At 43.4% G+C, this 22,588-nt stretch overlaps 2 protein-coding genes across 2 annotated transcripts in view; both read right to left on the minus strand.

The window, feature by feature from the left end:
- LOC110085823 (armadillo repeat-containing protein 7-like) overlaps positions 1–22,588 on the minus strand; it is a 65,392-nt gene that overhangs the window by 10,764 nt on the left and 32,040 nt on the right. The window lies entirely within an intron of this gene.
- SLC16A5 (solute carrier family 16 member 5) lies at positions 1,776–16,314 on the minus strand. Its single transcript, XM_020806280.3, has 5 exons — positions 16,177–16,314; positions 13,976–14,212; positions 7,719–7,862; positions 5,548–6,402; positions 1,776–3,410 (listed from the first exon to the last, which is right to left on the minus strand). Exons 2-5 carry the CDS (start codon positions 14,193–14,195, stop codon positions 3,169–3,171), a joined length of 1,461 nt encoding a protein of 486 aa, XP_020661939.3. The 5' UTR covers positions 14,196–14,212; positions 16,177–16,314; the 3' UTR covers positions 1,776–3,168.

Consider the following 22,588-nt stretch of genomic DNA (forward strand, 5'->3'; position numbering starts at 1 on the left):
GGCCACAGTCCTGAAAAAAAATCATTTCAAATAGATTTAGGATTAGGTTCTACATTAGCACAAATTTCCCAATCTGCTGTTAACTACAGTGTGATTCCCACCTTAATGGGAAGAGTCTAATTCAGTATCAAATACCACTGCTGCAGGAGGTAGTTAATGATACTCAACAACCATTAATTTGCACTTTTTTCATGGTGTTATTTTATCTTTGTTATTTCCTTTGATGGATACCTTGCACACCTGGTTGCCCGTGAGATATTTTTAGAGTCTGTTTTCAATTGAGCAAAGAAAGGGGGGTGGGAACTGAATAAAAAAGATCTGCGTACAGTATATGTTTCGTTTGTGGTGTTTATTCACTGGACGTATGGTGCACAATTATCCATTTAAGAAAAACAACCTGACTGTGAAAGAAGCATCTCTAGAGATGCTTTGTGAAGGCTACTAACCCATGGGAGATAGATTTTCTTGCAACTGGGGTTTTGATACCCATAGTGCTAGCTTGCAACAGAGATGACAACAAGATAAAGAGGGCATCAATTGGTTTAGCTTAGAAATAACTCATTTGAGCCACTTTTGATAATATTGCCTAAGATTGCAATATGCAGGGAATGCATGTTGCTAGGAAATCCTGCTGAACTCTCAACAGAGAAGTGCTACTTAATTGTGGATTTTTAAAAAAAGTTACAAAAGAATCCTTCATGAATCTGTCCAAAAGTCTTAAAAAAGCTACCTAACCTAGAGCAGCTTAGCTGCACATAACAACTGGGCTACAAATATGTTTTTGTACGTCCCATTTCATACTTAAGCATGATGACTATATTTAATTTTTTAAATGCCTCTGTTCTACTTCCTATCCTATGGTAACAACATTCACAGATATTTACATACACAACAGGAGAGAGACTCAGAGGTGTCCTGAGTGTTCCCCCCCAAACCCTAAATAGTCATGTAAAGCTTGTAGGCTTGGCTTTCCAAGACAGGGCTTTTCCAAACTATTTTGTGTGCACTAGTGTTGAATGTACATTTCAGCCATTCTTTAGATATGGCAAATCCCACGCATGCACCTAAAGAGAAAAAGAACGGAAGCACAAAACTCATCCTGATGCTTGTGGCTGATATGTGTAGCTCTTAGGAACCAGTAGGAACACTAGGGGGCCATTGCTTATTTGTGCAAAAACGCACTTCGAAGTCCATTGCTTGCAACTCGCATTCATTCCCATGTTGCTCCTTTGCCTTCAAGGTGGTGGCGATAGTGGTGGCATTTCAGCCAATTCTAGCAGCTTCTATGCATGACCGTTCACTGTAGGTGGTCATAAACTGAAACAGATTTTAAACTATCCTGTCTTTTGTGAAGCTGCTGTTTAAGGAGAAAAGTATGAGCAACTGACCTGCTTCTGCAGCTCTCTGACTATTACTATGCCTAGTACTGAGCTAAGGTGAAGTGGCTGCCTCAGGAGACAGTTTCTGGGCACCATTAAAGGCGAAAGAATGACAGTGCTGCACAAGGGGAAATCCTCTGTCAAAGCCACATTGAAATGAACAGGATTACTGAGTTTTTATGCAGCTGTCACCGAAGTTTATGTAGGAAAAGTAGATTATGCTGCTTGTTAATTTAGTTATGGGGAGGGTGCCATTTGGTTGTTCCTTGATATATCAAATGACATTGCCAAAGCTTTCTCTTGCTGAAAGAGGAAATGTTGGCCAAGGCACAGCCAATGTATCAACACTCAAAATTGTTCCGGACTTGGATTATTCTATAAGGTTTAAGATCAATGTTTAGTGAGATACTAGACCTGGAAAAACAGAATGTAAGATGAGGATTTGGAACTATTTTTAAAAAAGCAAGTCAGTCTCAATTAAAGCACAAGTACGTTCCAGTTCAGACATTGTTGTGTTGACAAACCCAGGCCCAGTGGATCAAATTCAGAGGATTTGGCAATGGTAGCTGCAATTTCTCAGAAAACTCAGTAGGCATCCTGGTTAATTTCCAGGGCTAGTATTGCCACAAAACAACCCATTTAGAACAGTACCTTTTTGCTAAATGTGCATTTCTGTATGCCATTTAAAAATGAGACCTCCCATCCGGAACAGAGATAATTCTGATTTTGATGTGTTGCTTCAACCTCTGAAGGGCTGAATGTTTCTTATTTCTGCTTCACCTAATTATATATACATATAGATGTCCCTTTACCAACATGTAATCTGTTACACTTACTTAGCATACACATTTATCCTACATAGGCTTTGTCCAGATGCTTACAATGTTAATCAAACATCCTTCTATGCACACGTTTGCACAGTTGCTATGGTCTATTGCTGTCTTTTTGACCCTTTACTGCAGCACCCATTTCAAATGGGAACAGGAGTTTAAGACACTATTGGCTAGACAAATGGGCCGGTCCTTTGGAGCTAACGGCATTTTACCATCAACAGTTTGCTTTGGATTTGAGTACTTTCTGTTATTTGGGTTGCTCCTCACAAGAGTCCCAAAAAACTAGACTTGGCTCTCTTGAAATGTAGAAATGACTTGCTTTGTTTAGTAATGCATACAACCTCACCCATCACTGATGTGGCTGCAAAGAACAAGTGATATCAGCATATATTAACTGGCCTTTTATGATACAGCAAAAATGTCTGTGTAACATTCAAGGAGCCTGGCAATAACACTCCCTAAAGAAGAAACACCCCCCCCCTTTGTGCTTGAGAAGTCAGCCAGTTGACTTCACTGTGAGTTGAGCCACAGCAAAATGGTTTGGCCAGAAACATTGCAATATCCTGAAGAGCTGTCCCTTGCTTGCTCCACTCGGCTCCTTATCAGAAGACTGCTGTAATTCACAACCCCACAGGTGAATATGTCCTTCGATTTTTATATAATGGAATATGCATGGATAACCTGATAGTCATTAAAATGGCTTAACTTCAAGTAATGCAGATACAGTCACAGGCCAGCATTCCTCTTTCCCCCTGTGGCTTACTTCACATCTATTTTGTTTAAAGTGCTCTTTGGGTTTCTGGAATGATCATGTCTTCGGATTGAGATCCTTCCTCTAGAAACTGGTGCCCACGGTTGCCATGGTGAGGTGATGCACACCAGGGAAAGGAGGCACTTGCGTTTCTCTTTGGCTTTGCATTTGCTAGGAATACAGTGTTCCTGCAGGTCCTTGAGAGTCAGATGCTTGTTACATAGACGGCTGCAGGAGAGCCATTTTTGTCAGATTCCGGCTCAGTTGGCACTTCTGCGTATTTATCTCTGGCTGGGTTCTCAGGGACGGGCTTGTGAGTTCCTTTCAGTTTGTTCTTTGCCTCCATGGTGCAGAAGCTAACCCCCATGAAGAGAGCAGCTGATACCATGAAGAAGCTGGAAGCATAGAAGACGTAACTAAAGTGGCCTGTCAAGTCCACCAGAAGACCTAAAAAACAAAAGGTACAAAACTCAGGGCAATAAACACTAAAATACAGTACTCAAGGTTTAAAAAGGACCTCTGCCAGTTTAAATGTGAGTTACCATGAACAAAGGATCATGCAGAGGACACAGCTGCCTCTAATGTCCCCCCTTTCCCAGTCTTGATGACAGAGATGGACAACTTGTGGCCTCCCATGTGTTTCTGGACTGCAACTCCCATCTGCCTCTTATCATTGGTGGCTAGGGCTGATAGGAGTTGCAAGCCACATCTTGATGACCACGCATATCCTGTCTGTGTATTTTGATATACAGTACATACACAGTTTAATTCCAATATAAACCTCATTCTGACACTTTTAATGGAACCTCCAAATCCGTTGGATTGCAACCCCCATCAGCATAGTTCACATTTGCTAAAGCTGACAGAAACAGCAACCAAATCTGTAAGGCCTCACGTGCTTGAGGCTGAACCTTCTTACATTTGCCACAGAGTGTGAAGGAAAGTGATAAGGCCCAACAATCTGCCTCTACAGTTCCAAGTGCAGAACCCACTCTTGGTGCTAGACCGATGCACGTTTGAGCATCTGTCTTCATTTCATGCAAACAATTTGATACCATGCTTCCTTTCTCCAGCCTCTGGTCTATTAGTTATAAAACCCAGCTTTTATCTGCTGAGTCATACTTTGCTCAGCAATGAATCAATTCCATGTTTAAAAAAAAGAAAAAGGAAGTGTGGGGCGATTCCACCCAGTTTGAGCCTTTATATACATACACATCTATAAGCAAATACTGTATATAAAGGTTGTATGAGAATAGTATTGTATTCCTGTATAGTGAGTATGTATGGGTGGAGTGCTAGCATGAATGGCAGCTGAAGGACTGAATGCAGATTGAGGACCATAATTGGCATGTTGTGGGAGTGGGGCCACTGCGTCAGTTTAAGAGGTAACAATTTTGAGAGAGAGATCAGAAAGTTAGAGTAGAAAGTCTGTTTTAGAGTTTGTCAAGGGAAAGTAATATGTGTTAAAGTTTATTAAAAGAAGTCTGTATTTAGAGCTTAGAATGTGTGTCAAAATTGACAGTCTGTTAAGAAGTTGTTTTGGTCTTTAAATACAGAAGAAATATTTATACTGTACTGTTACTTTATCATTCATACCTTAGAACCTACCTTTACTGTCACCTCTCTTACCTGTGATCCTTCAATAAAAATCCTATTTATCTGTTTAAATCAAAATCTCTTCATTATTTATGTGTAACTAAGACTAATGGGGGAGGGGGGTGAGATGTCAGTACTACTGCCACTCCCATCACCAGTTCTGTGCCCAATAAGGGCATGTGTGGCAGTGGCCCCAGCACTTCATTCCCCACTTCAAGAGACTATGTGCAATCCTTGCAGACGCAATGAGAGCTATACTAGCCAGCAGCAAGAACAAGACGGAACTACCCACAGGAAGCCTAATTGGTTACTTGTGCTTCTCAAGGTGGTTTGACAAGATATTGTGCTTGTTCTGCACTTGCTCAAATGTTCTGAAACACAAAATGTAAGCATGCTGCAAAAACACCCACCAGTAGAGTCCGGTACCCACTAATGGGAAGGAGAAAGGCAATTTTCAATGACTACACCTAGCAGTGCTTCAAAATCTACACAAAAGGGTTCAAATATCTTTTGGAAGAGTGTGGGAAATCTTGCAGGGGATTTCTGGGGGAAGTAAGAATTTGCAAAAACTGCTTCCCCCCAGCACTCTTATTAACAAAGGCTTCCTTCTGGATTGAAGGCCCTTCTGCTCATGGAAAAACTGATGCAACCCATTGCCCTCTATTTCCAAAGAAGCCCAAGGTATCCCTTTCCCATATCTTGTCAACAACGGCTGAGTTAACTTTGGTGTTGTTTGCTGACACCTGGGGAAGTCTAAATTATGTGTATATGAGAGTGAATCTTAGGTGGGAAAGCAGGCAGTGCTATAAAAATGTTGTGAGCTGGAAAAAGGAAGGTTGAACGATAGACTGACCATCAAGCTCCTTCCTTTGTCATCCGTGCTCACTCCTGGAAATGCTAGGGACCTGCTGCCAGCCATCTTAAATGCTGGAATCCTTTGCCTGCAGGGAATTCTAGGACAGCTGCTAAAATCCTGTTTGCCTCTTACCTGCAAGAGGGGGTCCAATGAGAATGGTGATGCTTTCCAGGATGGTGAAGAGACCCAAGGCACTGGAGAACCTGTTCATTTCTACCACATCCATTAATACCTGGAAGATCAGTGCACCAACAACGCTCATGGAGACACTGTAGATTAGGCAGTAGAGGACAAGAATACTGTACTCAGCAGAGGCGGCACAGATGAGGTTGCTCAAGCCATTGAGCATGACAGCCGCACTAAAGAGGTAGATCCGCCGGCCAGTGAAGACATTGAGGCCTGAGAGGAGGCCCGCCATGGGCCGCATAAATATGTTGATGAACCCAATGATAGAGATGAGGAGTGCTGCCTTCCGTTCCTCCACTCCATTCAAGATAGCATAGGGCACCAGGTAGATGAGGGGTAGCACAAAGCCCATCACCATCCAGGACACTCCAATGGTGTAGATTTGGTAGCCTTTGTTCTTGCAGAAGATGTCAAATGCCAGATATTTCTGCAGGGTTTGGAAGCAAGCCGCCGACCTGGACAGATGTGGTTGCTCCTTATGTTGCAAGGGGTTGCCATTGGACAGAGGTGCCCCTTCAGCTGATGGGCTAGAGGAGGATGGTGAGGATGAAGCAGGCGGTGGGAGTGGGATTGGCCTCATCACAGCCCCACAGACGCAGCAGTTCAATAGCAGTCCCCCAAAGATGAGGAAAGTGTTTCTCCAACCCATCTCATCAAGTAAGTATTGAGAGATCAGGGGCCACAGTGTCAGGCCAATGGAGACGCCTGTGGAAGCCACAGCATTGGCCAATGCTCGCCGGCGTATAAAATAGTACCCCAGCACAGTGATTCCAGCCTGGAAGCTAAAACATGATCCCAAGCCTTTTAGGGAAGAAGAAAGAGAAAGAACATGAACTTGCAATGCTGGAGTCGTAGGCAGGGAGATGTTTGATACTATTTGCCAACCATACTGTATTTCAAATATTAAATTATCTTTCTCCACAAAATCCTGCTCTGCTACTTTACCAAGGTGTGGAGGATGACCTTGAGCTCTTGATGGCTGTGGCAACAAACTGCAAGATTTGTCAGGTTCTGATAAGCTGGTAAGGCTCTGATTATTGCCCCAGGGAAAGAGGGCTTGTCTGCTATTCAAGGAATACATGTGCAAAGTATAGAGAGGCTCATCACCACGAGGATGGCTGCCAAGCAGGGAAATGGCCCTAGCAACTAGGAACCCAGTAATGATGGGGAAGAGTTACAGCCTGCATTCTCGTAGGGCTCCTGCATCAAATGGGGGATCTTGAAGGTTCTTAAAGTATATTGAAACCCTTGTGGTAAAGCCAAGAACATCACTAGAGTAGGCAGCACTGAGATGCAGTCTTCTTCCTTTTCCCAGCCTGAGTTTTGGACCATATGAAACTATTATTAAGGAGCATCTGTAGTTTACACCAGCAGTTCACTGGTTCTACAACAAAAAAACCTATCACAAACAAAAATTAAATGGCCTCTGTTCTAACTATGCCATTTATTTGGCTTTTTTAAAAAGCTTATGTGAGAGAAAAAGACAGAAAAAAAATGAATGAGATAATGCAATGTTTAATAATATTCCCATAATTATGAGACACTTAAGAAGGAACCTCAGCAAATAATCTTTAACTTTTCTTGTTTAATGCTAATTCAATTATGAATACACGTAACAGCTAAATTCTTTAGTCCTTATTGGGATTCTTATCCCACCTGCTCCTAGAAGCCAGTTTGATCTCCTACCGAAATCTCAAATAGTATCCAGGATAATGCATGAGAACCATCCCCGTGCTGCAGATAGTTGGCATGAGATAATGCTAGTTTGCCTAATGCTTTCTTGGAGTTGAGATAATGAAAGCTAGCAGTAAGCCACAGGTAGAACAGGCCCACTGGATCAATGGAACTTACAGAGGAGCTGACTCACCAAATCCCCACTGATTCCATGGGCTTATAACCTATACACTGAGGCTCTGGTCCTGTAAACATTTTCCTGGAAATAGGTCCCATCAAATTCAATAAGGCGTACTTTTAGGGAAACAGGCATAGGTTGCACTGTCAGCAATTATGCTTCTTACACCACATACTGCTTGGATGACCATTATTAAGGGAAGAGAAACTGTGTGATACAGAAGCAAATGAAACTCATATATACCGATCAATTTCGATATACTTACCAGTGATGAATCCAGCCGTTAGATAAAGCTGGCTAATAGATTTGGAGAAAACACTGGCCACCATGCCCACTCCACTGAGGAGGCCTCCCAGCATGACAGTGAGCCTACAGCCAAATCGCTCCACCAAGATGCTACAAAGGGGGCCTGAAAAGTAAACACCAGTATCAAACCATGGGCTCTAGGTGCACAGGGAGTAACAACAAACAGTTTTCATGATGAAAGAGAATTTTAAAGGACAAGGAGATAATTTTCAGGGCTTCCCATGCCATGTATCAACAATTATTGTATATCAGTGTGTGTGGTTTGCCTCTCCTTTTAGGACCTCCTCAATATCATTTTATTTTAAACAAACTAGAGGGGGCTGATTAGATATATTTGCCACTCAAACCTTTTACTATACACAAAGAGTTAATTCCCAAATTCAATACTCATAATAGCCTCACCTCAACTTTTGACCAAGATGAATTGGGGGAGGTTTTTTCTTTCTCCCTCTACAACCCCACCCCCCCACCCCCTGCTTCTGCAAAGCCCACATGAAGAGCTCTGCCCCACTTACAGGCTGCACGTAGTGCCTAGAGAGTCAGGAGGCTTGGGTTGAAAGCCCTGCCTAGCCAGGAACACTAATTGGGGGGGGGGTATTTACTTGTCATGAAAAAAGAGGGCAAAAGAGGACCCTGATTTGGATAAAGTTGCATATGTGTACAGATACATAATTTGAAATGGGTTTTTTTGTATCCTTGAAGCAGAATGATAAAGTGCACCTTGCCTGAGTGGGGAGGTCTGTGATCAGGTAACCTGTCTGCCTGCTGAGTCTGCTGTCCAGGTTGACAGTAGTGATGGGCCCTTTCAACTCTTTGGGTTTAAATCAAACTGGGACAAGAGAGTCCTTCAAATGGAACAGACCTTCCAAAGGAGGACTGTCTTCATGGCCCCCTTTAACATAGAGCCAGGATATACAATATAGTGAACGCATGGGAGGCGTATTTATTTATTTGATTTGATTTATACCCCGCCTATCTGGACTACTTGTCCACTCTAGGCAGCTCTAGGCGTAAGAAAAAAAATGAACTGATATGTTTGAGAACTGTCTGAGCTCTTGGGCTGTAGCTGGAAAGTCATCTGAACACAGTAGATTCAAATCAGCTTGTCAGAAGCATAAAACTAAGGTAACAAGGTTTTGAGGCAGAAAGTGTTTAGGCTGTGACTTGTCCTAGAAACTAGAGAAACGATGGGTAATCATGGTGACTAAACCATGAACCTCCTGAGCCCATTGTATTTATGGCACATATGAAGATATCGCAGCCCCTCGAGTCATGAACATTTCCTCAGAGAGAAGCAGTTGCTTCTCCATTCAGTTCCCCCCTCAGGACATAACTTTTCCAGCAAGTTTCAACAGGTAAGCACGAGGTGTGGATACAGAGTGTATCTTTGTTGCTTTTCTGACATTCTAACTGGCTTCACTTACTGGTCATGTATGGCCTTGCTCTGCTCTATTGGTTTCTGCAAAGAAGGTGAGGAAATAAATTTCATCCCCAATCAACTTCTGTCGAAACACATTCCTTTGGAAATCTCATCTAACTTTCATCGCTTTGCCAACAGCAAGATTCAGTTCGGTTCAACTGCCAATGACCATCAAAACTGGTACAGTATTTGTGAGTGTGCCGGCCTATGTCTCCGAGTTTAGGCGCAAAGCCACAGTGTAGGCAGAGCAACCAGGGCTTTGACCCAAGGTGTCAAAATTTAGAGTATACAACAGAATTGTTGCTATGAGGGCATGAATCTGTGCACCCTGAGCATTTAGATCTCCTCCCTGGGCAGAAAGAAAGACAAAACAGGCAGGCCAGGCATCACATGCTCAGACCCTGGCATTCCTCCCGTTTCTTCCATTCTCTCTCGGCGACTGTCAATTTCACATGACCCAAGCTTAACCAATAGGGCAGCAATGCCCCAGGTGACAAAAGTGCTAGTTATGACTCATACAGACTCCTTTGGTTTGTAACTGGATCAATCTCATTAAAAAAGGAGTGCATGAGGATGTTGTGAAGCCTTCCAGCTACGACTGACCCACACTCACGCAACTGGCAGCTGTAAATTGAGCAAGCTTGGGAAGAGATCTTTTTATAAGTAAGCTGCACGATTCTGGGGCTGGGCTCTGATACTCAATTGATCCTTGACACCCAAACGAGAGACTAGAAGGGTAATGGATTGATCACTCTGTCAAAATCTTCAAAGGACCTGGGGTATTAATAATGAATATAAAATTATTTCAAATTCCGTTGTCTTCCTCCTGCATTTGAACAGTGAGAGGAGTTGGTGGAAGCACGGCCTATGACTAAAAGATCTTACAGTTGTCAAGACATATCTGATACCCAACTCATTGACAGGAGCCTTATGCCTTTAACAGAAGTTCGTAATGCAGCTTACAAAACAAACAAACAGGTTCCACCAGACAGAAGGTGAAAAGGATCTCAAATGTACTGCTGATTGTTTATAACACAGATTTGGAAAAATCTTTAACCCAACTCTTTGACAGAAACATTTACAATGAATTCTTACCTAATACGACTTGTGTGAAGGAAGAGCAGAAAGCTGGCAGCAGGCCTAAAAATCTAGCGTTATTTATTTGCCTAGTCCTGTGCCTTTAGTAGAGATTTGATCAGGAGAAATTGCTAGAAGTGCTCAAAGCAATAAACATAGCTGTATGGTAAACTTCTGAAATAAAGGCATAGGAGCAGTCTTTCTTCCCCACCCCACCCATCCTATACAGACGATACTGTACAGTTACTTCTTCAGGAGCCCCATGAGGCTGTCAGCTCAGCTGGGTAGCCTCAGCCGGCAAAATGCAAAGACAAGCCTCCTGTGCAGCTTTAAATATGACAGTTCGTTTCCTTCTGCCTCATGTTTACTCAGCGCTGGTGCGTATGAAACAGAAGGCTTGGCTCAAGGCGGCACCCTGCTCCATTTCCCTTATCTCAGGCTGCTTGTAGAGTGAACATGGCAGAAACACCCAATACAACATGTAATAAAAATTAGTCATGGAGGATATTTTGGGGAAGGGTGGGCCATTTCCCCCTCACCTTTGCTCATAGGTAGCTAGAAACCAACATTTCAACTAAGATAAATGATAAAATAGTTAAAACTGTGCACATCTATCACACTTTAATGTCATTTGTTGAGCTCTGAGTGGCACCGACTCCCCAACCCAATGCTATATTTACAACAACTCTGTGAGACTGAGAGATAAACACTGGTTCAAGGTCGCCCAGTGTCTGAGTGAGTATTTGAACCAGGACCCAGGAGCTGAAAGATAGGTCATTAGATCTAGTTTCCATATATGGAGGCACAAAGAACAGGAAAAAAAATGTGCGGGTTCGTTCCCCTGACAAGGATGATGCATCAAGGCATGAAAGAATTAATCACATTATTTTAACTTAGTCGCTTTTAAATGTCAGTGAATGCACGTTTCATCATTCTGCTTTGACACTGTTGTTCAATGCACAGCAGTTAAACAAGCAACAGAATTTGGCAGCCCTACAGAAACATAAAGCTATATCCAAGTACTGTATAATGGGAGGTACTGTTATTGGGTGTGATCAAGTAGCTTCTGTCTTATGTAGTTTAGGTAGATAGTTAAGACTTTCAAGGTATGCAGCATGTTCAAGGAATGGCTTACCACTGCCAACACACAGCCAGCTTTCCATGGCTAAGCAAGGATTTGAATCCAGGTCTCTGGAGTCCTACCGTGATACTCCACCCACCACACCATGCTGGCTCTCTTAAGGAGAGATGGTAGAGCCTGATACAAAAGTTCTTAACCTTGGGTTCTCAGGTGTTGTGAGATGACAACTGTCAGGATCTCCGACCATTGCCTGTGCTGTCTTGGGTTTCCAGGAAGTGGTCCAACAGCACCCTGGGAGCACCAAGACTGGAAACTGCTGATTTAATAGATGAGCCTTAAGTTTTAAGGCAGCCAATATGATTTTCCTGCAGAATGAAAGGCCTGGTTGAAGTCTCCAGAGCATTATAATAAACCCCTGTGGCATTTCTAATGTACCTCCCAAACATAGTTTGCTTTTTGCAGATGGGGAAAGTGAGCTGCTTCTGACATTTGGACCAAATAAAAATGAGAAGATGATCACAAAATACTTGGCACCAGGTACGAACGGACTCACTGTTAATCATGGACAATAGATTAGCATAGGATTGCACCCTCTTCAAACTAAAATTGGCCCTTAAATAGCAATTTAATTTTTCAATGCCTTTTAATAGTAATTTAATGTGCAGAAATTTCTAGGTGAAGCTTTTTACAGCACGGAGGTTTGCTGATTTCTAAGCACCCAATCTCTCTGCCCTGCCTGTTAAAGAAACAGAAGCAAGCCAGCCTCTTTTTCAAAACAGGTGTGACCCCCTGTTAATGCAGGGCGAGGACATGCGTCTTCTTCTACAGTGTGACAGTTCAGTTTGTCCTTTAGATAACCCCTTCTCTCTGAAAACTGACTGGAGCACATGGCTCACAACTTTTCCTCTGGCAGGGCACTGTGCTTTCCACTGCCAGGTGTTCAAGGCCAAGAAGCCTTGCCAGTCCTAACCAGATCACTGTTTGGAGAAACCCAAGGTCCCCATTGCCTGCTGTTCAGTGCAGCACTACCTATTTATGTAATTAGTCATTGCAGTTGTTTAAATCTCTCTTTATCCTTATCACTAGTTCATGTAAGCCTCCTACTCACGTGGGCTGTGACGCTACTTATATAGGACAAGGCAAGTTTACTCTGAGTATAGCTACTACAGGTCATCAACACAGATTCATCATGATCTTAATATCCTGAAAGGTCAGCTCCTTCCAGGATTTTCGCTGTTGTTTACTGGATTAAGTTGCTGTGTCTGCAGCCAGAATGATTGACGTGCAGCTCCTGTTTCTCAGCAGTATCGTTTCCCTCTCCCTTTATGACTCCTTCCACGCAAGAAATTTCCTTCTTTTTCCCAAGATATAAAGGAACTACCATAGTAGTTAGGTGTGCCCAACAGGGCCGGACCAAGGGCTGACAGAGTCCTTAGGTGTACGGGACGTCCTGTGACTGTAACTGGGAGATACAGCATCCTCTAACAGCAGGTGAATTCTACTGAAAATAGTGGGTAAAACTGTGATCATCAGTATCCTACTATGTAGTTCCGCTGGCATAACAGGAATGACTGCTAATTAAAGAGCTGTTGCTTAGATTTCAGAGGACACATCACTCACACGCAGCATGACAAAGTTGTGCAGCACCAGTGATGTATTTCCTACTTGCGCTCGTATAGCAACACAACATGATTTGGGCCAATGTAGTAAATGGATCTTATCTGTTATCTATAATATAAGTTCCATGCATTCCTTTGGTTGAGATGGGGTACCAAAAATATTTTAAAGAGCAAATATCAAGTTGCAGCAGCATGCTTTTTACACAGAGGATCAACACTGTACCTGGCGTGCCATGAATGGGAAGAACAGAGGGAACTGCAGGAATTATACAGTGGATTCCAACCTTTTTTTCTATGAAAAATCTTCTTTATTTTATTTTATTTATATTTATACCCTGTCCATTTAGTGAACATGCCACTACTCTGGGCAGCTTACAAAATATTATTAAAAACCATATAAAACGTATAAAACATAAAAAGAAAACAAATAAAGTCTACCCACTCTTCATCCTGTAATAGCCACATTTTTTCAGCTGTAACCGCTTTTCCTCATTCTGTCTTGTTGGAATTATTTTAAACTACTATTCTCAGTATCCATTTATTCAGTTCAGCACTAATGGTTACAGATCAATTTACTACTATGTAAGATCCCTCGAAATCTATGATCCTATCTTGTTCCTTCCTAACTCGAAACAAGCGGTGATGTCTCGAGGGAGGGTCGGTCGGGGTGACACAAGCACATTCGAATAGCCTTTTTGACAGATGACGGGATTGCAGGCGGTGGGTTGAGAGAGACCGACCGGCACTAGCGGTTCAGAGGAATGTCGTTTCTGCAATGCCCTCGTGCCCTCAGCTGCACAGAAGAAGACCGTTGAACTTCAGGCTTGAACAGACAAAACAGTAGCCTTCCTTAGGTGAATATTATTTGCTAACAGCTGGCTGCTCATTTACTTTTCCTTGCCCTTCTCAGAAGCACGCTAAAGAAATCTACATGCGTTTTCATTGTCTGACAGGTTGCTATGATCCATATATCATCGTAGCACTTTTTAGGAAAAAGGGTTCTCAGTGGAAACACTCACCACCTGCGTGGAGCACTGCTGTCATGATGGAAGGGAACCACGATGTCTCACTGTTGCTAGCTTGGAAGTCGGATTGCAGGTCCTTGAAGAAGACCCCAATACAGGAAGGAAAGCCGAGGGTGAGGCCTTGCACCAGCACTGTAGCTGCTAAGACCACCCACGCCCATCCTCGATCCTGGACTCTGGAGACCCGAGGGGGTGCCTCTCCCGGCTGCGGCATTTTCCCCTCTTAGTGAGCTAATTAGAAGAAGACACACAAATGAAAGTGGAAAAGCTGTCAGGAAATAACATCCAAGTCCAAAGGAGAATTCTCTGTGTTTCTCAAGAGACCTTCGTAACCATCTTCACACATTCAGAGCCTGCTTCACAAAGGGCTGACTTCCCCTTTCATTTGCCAAGATTATGAACACCTGGAGGTATAACCTTAGACACACCTCCAGTTGAGGACACAGCTAGCATTAGTCAGCACCTTCCTCTTTCTCCTTGTCCCCTTTCACCTGTTTCTTATCTATGGAATTTCTGGCTGCTTCCATCACCGAATGCTTGTGTCAGGAGAAGGCAAGGTGTACAAATTTGGCCATGACGCTAAAAAAGTATACACCTTGTTCTGCTGACTATCCTGCCGTTGTTCTGAGTGCCCCTGTTTGAGACCTGTCCCATTCACTGTTTGCTCCTAGCACAACTGAAGTGGCTGGATAGCTCCCGCTGTAAGATTCAAAATCATGTCCATTAAGGACTGTTTCATGACACTGTGCATTCAAAGGGCATATTCCCCTTGACATTTACATTTAAAAATGGAATTCCTATCATTCTGAGGTAACATTTACTTGGCTAGAATGTCAACTTTTCTCTTTGTTTCTCCCCTCCCTAAAGCGCATTCAGATGTACTCACACAGAGCAGAAGGCCCCCTCGCCCCCTCCCCATAACATGCTTGTTGTGTCATGTGAGAAAATGCCTTTGGTAAGGCTGTTTCTTGAGCTGAGTTCCACAAACCTACACCAAGACACGGGGAATGTGTCTTGTCCCTGAAAATGCAGGGGTTTAAAACTGCAAATGGGATCACCCAATGTTCCCCTGGGAATCCTGCAGCCTGCTATGCTGGAGAGGAGAAACAGCTTATCCCCTATTAACCCTGTAGCATGGTCAGTATGGGGAACATAAGCAGCGTCCTCGTTTGGTCACGAATGGCCTACTATGACTTCTGACCTCCATATCTCACCACAGCAGCACAAAATCTAGCAATTGTCACCAGTAAGGTCTCTGCTGATCTTGAGTATGTCATACACCAGATGTAAAAAGTTAAAATGACCCCCTCTCCAGTCTGGAACTAATGTTAATGACATGCATATCCCTCAGTTATGTTTAGCATTCCATTCATCAGTAAACCAACATATATTTATTCATTCTAAAAACAAACAAACGGCTATTGCTTGCCTATGGACTTTTAATTATGCACATCATGTAGATTCTGTTGCCTGAAACATCAGCTTTACTTTATGTGGCACTGTTTTAAGGTCAGTGTGAGCATGATGAACCTTGTGATTCATTACACACACACACACACACACACACACACACACACACACACACACACCAGTTGCCATATAAAGCAAGAAGGGGAAACCGCTGTCCCTCAACATATCTCGGACAGCAGCTCCCATCAGCCTTCGTCAATGGTTGTCAACCACGAGGGATGATAAGAGCTCCATTTCCACATCTGGAAGATCCCACATGGCTCTCATCATGTTTTTCAGAACCGATCTGGGAGAACTTCACAAGGTCTGCACTCCCAGAAAGCATTGTTAAATCCACAGCCCTGGCCGGGGGCGGGGGGGGGGCGGGGAGGCATTTCTAAAGTTTCAGGCCGGGTATCTCTCCTTGCCACAAAGATACTTGGGGCGGGTTGTTTCTTCCTCTTTGGGCAACAGGAAATCAGTCTGAACCACCGCACTCCGGTTTCTAGCAGGGATCTGCTCTACGCGGATGCTGGCATGTCCCACTGCTAGCTATACCGAGCACTCACGTTCACACACACACACAGAGAGAGAGGTTTCCCTAGCTTTTGGAGCTACTGAAGGATCCTCTTTCCTCTTACCTCGAAAGCGGAGGACTCCGAGTCTTGGGGTAAGATCCCACCCTCACCCCTTTCCCGACCTTCTCTCGATGATCCCGATCCAGTTCCCCAGACGATCCGCCTTACCTGTGGCTGACAGGGGAAGGGGGGCTCTCGCTCTCGCTCTCCCTCTCGCTCTCCTCCGCCCCACCTCAGGCGTCCTCGTCCCGCAGCACCTTCCTTCTCCGTCTCTCTCGCCTCTTGGCAGGAGGGCCCCCTCCAAGCTTTTCGCTCCGTCCGCCGCGGCTGCCGGACGGAGGAGGAGGAGACGGCGGGCGGTCGCTGCCTCCCTCCCGCCCTCCTTCCCTCTTTCCTGCGAAAGAAAGAAGCCCGGCGGGGAGGAGCGGGCGGAGGTCGAGCGGCGAGTCAAGAGGTGCCTCCTTTTGGGTCCTTCGTGGGGAGGGAGGCGCCCTTCCAGCCTTCCCGAAACCCGATCATTAGCCAATCAGGAGGTGATCGGGGTGTCCCGGGGCGTTTTTTATTTCATAATCATAAAGATCTGAGCACTGCAGAGCTGGAAGGGACCCTGTGGAGCATCGAGGCCAGCCTTTCTCAAGGAGGCACGCTGGGGAATCGAACTCCCAGCCTCTGACTCCAAAATCCAGCAGTTCTGTCTCATAGGTTGACTTTTGAGCGTTGTTTCCTCTGTCCTCGTTTGCCCTGAGGTGGTAAGCTCAGAGTGTCGATTTTGCATTGACAGATCGCTTCAGATGGTCGACATTGCTGGAATGATTTTATCCAGTATTTCTTCCCATTAGTTCAGAAGAAACGTACCCCATTATCTCCCCCTCCTTTCTTCACAACATGAAGGTGAGCTAGGCTGAGATCCCAAGAGGAATCCCTGAGCGTGGATTTGAATCCACATCTCCCACAGGGGCTCCTCCCTACAAACACACCCCTGTCTGCAGAAGACTAGTACCTCAAGAACTATTTGAAGCGACCCTTCTCCCTGATACTAGGTTGTCCCTTGTGCAGGGAAGTCTTCAATCCTACCAGTCCCCCCAGTGGCGCAGCCCAGAGGTGGACTACCTATTACTCCAAAGAAGTAGGCACCAAATGTCTTTGGTTGGTTGCAACGTGCACACTGGCCCATGCTCCCCTTATAATCTGCCCTTAAGTACAGTATAAGGGGGTAGAAGAGAAACCAAAGCCTATTAATTAAAAATCAAATAAGGCTGTGAAGTGAGACAAAATTCCTACCCATGCAAGAGTGGGTGGTGCCTTTTATTGGGCTACTAAAAATAAGTAGCAAGCTTTCATGTATGAAATCCACTTCCCCAGGCTAAGGATACCTCTTTCATTTTATTTTCTTGCATTTGTGTAATCTTGGGAACCATATAGCCCCTGACCAAGTAGGCTGTGTTGTTTTGGTAGCTGATAAATAATAAAGATACTGATTCCAGGACTGTATTAGCTGCAAGAAAGACACTTTATAAAATTCTTCTATAAACATAAAATACCACAATTTTAAAATAAAAAATATCTAATTAAAACAAAACAAATAAATAAAAATTAACATTTGGATGTACTAAAGATTTGTGAATTTCTTGCAGACATGTGGGATCCTCAAAAAGGGTTAGACCAATGCATGACTATGTCATGGGTAACACAATAAACAAGGGACACTGTCTAGGTCCACAAGCAAGATCGTTAACTTCTCAGGTAACAGATCATGCATTGGGTAATGTGGGTGGCAGTCCACAAAAGTTTATGTCTTTAAGTTACCACTAGATTTGTTGTAGATGTTGCTTTGATACCACAGGCTAAAACAGGCAATCCCCTGGATATCTTATTGCAAAACCACATGTCAAAGCACAGAACAGTGTAAGGGGAATTAATCCTCTTGTACAAGGAAAGGCTAATCTGCCTCTAATGTTCCTGAGTGTGCAACCTTAGAGATCCATCCTTACTAGGTATCTGCACCCAGCCCAGGATTAACCATTAAGCAAAATAAGCACAAGGGAAGGGGGCACTACAGAGTTTTTTTTTTTTTCAGTGCTGGATTTTCCATGAATCATGGTGCAAATCGTGCACCCTCCTTAACAAACCACATCCATCCATCCCACACCCTCATCTCCCTCCCTCCCCCACGAGCACCAAGTAATTGAGTATGTACTAGTAAAAACTAACACGTATAAAGACTTGCCTAGCAAAAAACCTCATAGTTTCACGGAAAGGATCAATCAGCATCAGCATTGCTTGGTGAGTTTTTGTTTGTTAGTTTGTTTATTATTTCTGTAGTTTGGGAGGTTGGATGGGTGTAAAGATAAAAAGAGCTGCTGGTCTTTTAGACCCATGGACTCTGCACTATATGTGCAAGCCAAAGAAATAACAGCCACTGTTAAAAACACCCCAAAAGCTCTTGTTTGAGCTTTGCAGTTTACAGATTCTGACAAAATCAAAGAGTGAAATTGGGCTGGAAGACGATAATTTGATTGAACATATGATTTTGTATATGATACGTGGTTCTTCTTGCCACATGTTATACAATTGAATTACTGCATTTTCATGCATATAATAGTTTTTTTAAGCTGTGGGACCCGGCACACTTTATATTTGTAGGGGGCACAATAATCTGTTCAGTGCTTAGCACCTCTAAAAGTCTTCCTCTAGCTCAGTCTGTACCCCATGCCATAACCTTTATTCTGCCACTTATACCACTTAGCTAGGGTCATATATTATTAGACCAGTGGTTCTTAACCTTGGGTTACTCAGGTGTTTTTGAACTGCAACTCCCAGAAACCCTAGCCAGCACAGCTGGTGGTGAAGGCTTCTGGGAGTTGCAGTCCAAAAACATCTGAGTAACCCAAGGTTAAGAACCACTGGTTTAGACCTAGTTTTTATTTCAAAGGGGGGCTTCCTCACTATCATGTGGGACCAGATAGCCATTATGTCATTTGAAACCCTGGTAGCATATGGCCTAGCTTTAATTTAATTCTGTCTGCAAGTAATTTTTCCCCCATTTAAAGCTGAGTCGAATTATAAACATTTGGGCCAGGGAGGAGTGGAGACTGCTGTTTGCTTTTTGTTTTGCTGTGATGTTTGTTCTATTCATAGACTGTTTAAGTGAGTTGGAGATCTCAGAGTTTTCTTCCCCTAATGTGTCTGGAAAATGAAACAGTTTTCTTAAGATTAATGCCTTGGGTCCTATTCTTTTTTGGTGTTAGTTTAAAACAAGGGGTCATAGAATCACAAAGTAGTAATGTTCACAGGAAGCTGATCTGGCCAATAAGGTCCATCTCGTGTCCTTTCCTCAGAAGGGGAGGTACACTGCCACCCCTTCAATCATGGTTGGGAAGCGTCCACTATCATAGCACTTGTTTGTGGATGACTGAGCGTGAATGTAGCACAGTCCTCCTGACTGTTGCATAGATTTTCCACCCTTCTGGAAGGAGAGGGCAAAGAATATGGCTTCTTTGCTACTGGCTCTTTTATAAGTTTCAGTAAAGACTGCTGACTCGGGTTGGTTACAGTAGTGGTTCTTAACCTTGGGTTACTCAGGTGTTTTTGGACTGCAACTCCCAGAAGCCATCACCACCAGCTGTGCTGGCTGGGGTTTCTGGGAGTTGCAGTTCAAAAACATTCGCGTAACCCAAGGTTAAGAACCACTGGGTTACAGAGATCATATAACCCCCTGCTATAGCAGCTTCACTGGCTGCAGATCAGTTTCTGGGCACAATTCAAAGTGCTGGTTTTAACCTATAAAGCCCTAAATGGCCTGGGTCCAAGTGACTCAAAGACTCTTATGTCCCATCTGTTCAAGTGTTAAGATCATCAGGGGAGGCCTTTCTCTCAGTCCCGCCACCCTCACAGGTGCACCTCATAGGGACACAGGAGAGGGCCTTCTCTGTTGCTGCCCCAGACTTTGGAATTTCCTCCTACAGGAGATCAGACTGGCCTCATTTTTGCAGTCCTTCCACAAGCAGACAAAGACCTTTCTCTTCAGACAAGCTTTCTCCCAGTGAATGGCTATATGAGTGACTTTTGGATGAATTATTATGCATTACTGCGCTGACAGAGTCACAAGTACTACTTATGTTTACCAGCTCTCAGAGTGGTATTTGTTTCTTTTTAGTATTTGCATACTTATGGCTTTAGCTTTAAATATTGTCATTTAGTGATGTAAACCACCATTGTATAGTCCTTATTTTCAGCTTTAAATATTGTCTTTCAATGATGTAAGCTGCCTTGATTCCTTTTTAAGGAGAAAGACAGGGTATGAACAAACAAACAAACAAACATTTACCCTAGTTGACTTCTGCCTTCTTCATTATGTTTGGGATTCTCCCCCTTTGCTGTCTCATCTATAATCTTCCCATGTCAACCCGTTCTTCTTTTCCTTATTTCTTTTTTAAGGACACATCCTACACACTCCTATCCTTATGTTAGTAAAATGGTCAGGGCTTGATACCTATATACTCCTAATATGGCAAGCCCATACAAAATGATACGACTTATACTATGCATAAGCAAGATAGAAAATAAATTTCTTAACAAAGATTCCCATCTTTGACATCAGAGTCAGGTGGTGTCACCAGAGGTGAGGTGAACCTGGTGGAGACATATCCTCATCACCAGTAGAGGGTGAATCGGTATGACTTGCTGGCTGGCTGTTTGATCTTCTCTCAGGTACTGGAGACCAGACATGGCGTCAAGAAGGAAATGGCGACAGAGACGGGGCTGAGGTAAACTGGGTCCTTTTTAAGGAGAAAGGTGGGGGAAGAATATTTTAAACAAACAAGATTTGAATTGGAAGTTCTGTGTTAAACTGTACTTGGTCAAAAACAGGATCAGCTTTTTAAAAACTTACATTTGTAGGGATTTGCCATACACTGCATGAGATCAGAAAAAGATGGAATACCTTCAGATGGTGAAAGCAGATTCCCATCTCTGACATCAGAGTCAGGTGGTGTCAACAGAAGTGATGGTGAACCTGGTGGAGACATAGCCTCATCACCAGTAGAGGGTGAATCCATATGACTTGCTGGCTGGCTGTTTGATCCTCTCTCAGGTACTGGAGACCAGACATGAGGTCAAGAAGTAGATGGCGACAGAGACGGGGTTGAGGTAAATTTAGACAAATAGTGACCTGTGGAAGGTAAGTCTCAGTTTGTTTTTAGTTTAACTTTTGAAGGGAGAATCAATTCCTGATGGTGTCCAGAACTGTCCTTCACCCAGTCTTTATATGGGTTAGGACTTTGGGAGTCCTGAAATCAACGAAGGGTATTGTGTCCTAGGCAAAATCTCAATGCCTGCATAGAAATCTGGTCCTTTACATTTTGCATATCTACATATGCCTTTTCCCTTTTTTGTACCAGTGGTTCCTCTGTGTGGAACAACCAATGAGCTGGCCACAATTGTAGGTGTTCTTAATCTTAAATAGAATAATTATAATACTTAATACATGTGTGTGTGTGTGTGTGTGTGTGTGTACACACACATGCATATAGCTAGATACACATGTGCGTGTGGCCCCCAACCTCCTGGAATGGTGCCAATGATTATAATAGAGGGCCATATAGCAACGTGGTCAAACCTTTTCACTAACCATGTTGAAATAAGGAAGCAATCAGGTTTTAAACCACAATTTCCAAGTAAGAAAGAAAAAGTGTGAAAGTTAACAGGCCTCATAATGGTTTCCAGTACAGAACAGGGATGTTCTCTGTTCTTTGGCAGTGATTCCCAAACAAGTCCACACTAGAAACCTGTTGGTGAATCTGTTGTAACCTGCCAACAAGTCACTTCCAGGTCAGGGCTCCCCTCATAGGGTCGGCAGGGTGCCTTAGAGATTCCAAGATGTGGTTTACCATTGCCGCCCCTCAGTGAGTTTCCATGGCCGAGTAGGGATTTGAACCAAAGTCTGACCTTCTGTCCACTAAGCCACGTGGGCTCTCCTGCTGATGCATTACCAGGCAGTTAATAACCTAAGGCCACTATATAATACTGAATGGAGTTCCCAACTGATATCTCAAAACTTTTAAGAAGGTACATTGACATGCATTAATCATCTAGATTTGATTCCACCGTAGAGCGCATGACACCATATTAAGGTTGCCCCATTTTATGCACACGAAATAAGCTAGAATTTGAGAATGTGACTAGCCCAAGATCACCTAGTGACGGTGTGGAGATTTGAACCCAAGTTTCCCAATCCAAATTCAACACTCTCAACCACAACATCATTATGACTCATTCTGTTATCTTATGGAATACGACAACAGATAATTTTTAACCCATATGTAGTTTTGATTTATTTTTCCATAGGTGTAAGTCTGTTACAACAAAAGCAAAAATAATAATAATAATAATTGGTATAAGCTTTCATGGACTGTGATTTATGTCTCTAAAGAAACAAACTGAAGTCCATGAAAGCTTTTGCCAAATAGTACTAGTTAGTTTTTAAGGTATCACAGGACTCTTCTTTCTTATGGCTCTGACTGCCCTACTGCAAAAGCCACTGAAACACTTGGGGGTAAATTCTTATGGATGTCAAAATGTC

The sequence above is a fragment of the Pogona vitticeps genome, chromosome 2, assembly GCF_051106095.1.
Source record: "Pogona vitticeps strain Pit_001003342236 chromosome 2, PviZW2.1, whole genome shotgun sequence".
Classification (NCBI taxonomy): domain Eukaryota; kingdom Metazoa; phylum Chordata; class Lepidosauria; order Squamata; family Agamidae; genus Pogona; species Pogona vitticeps.

Coding starts and splice junctions, on each gene's coding strand:
- SLC16A5 (XM_020806280.3), bottom strand. CDS start 14,195: ATGCCGCAGCCGGGAGAGGCACCCCCTCGGGTCTCCAGAGTCCAGGAT. Junction 6,403..7,718: donor AACGGCTGGATTCATCACTG/GTAAGTATATCG, acceptor CTTCCCTAAAAG/GCTTGGGATCATGTTTTAGC. Junction 3,411..5,547: donor CATTGGACCCCCTCTTGCAG/GTAAGAGGCAAA, acceptor TTTGTTTTTTAG/GTCTTCTGGTGGACTTGACA.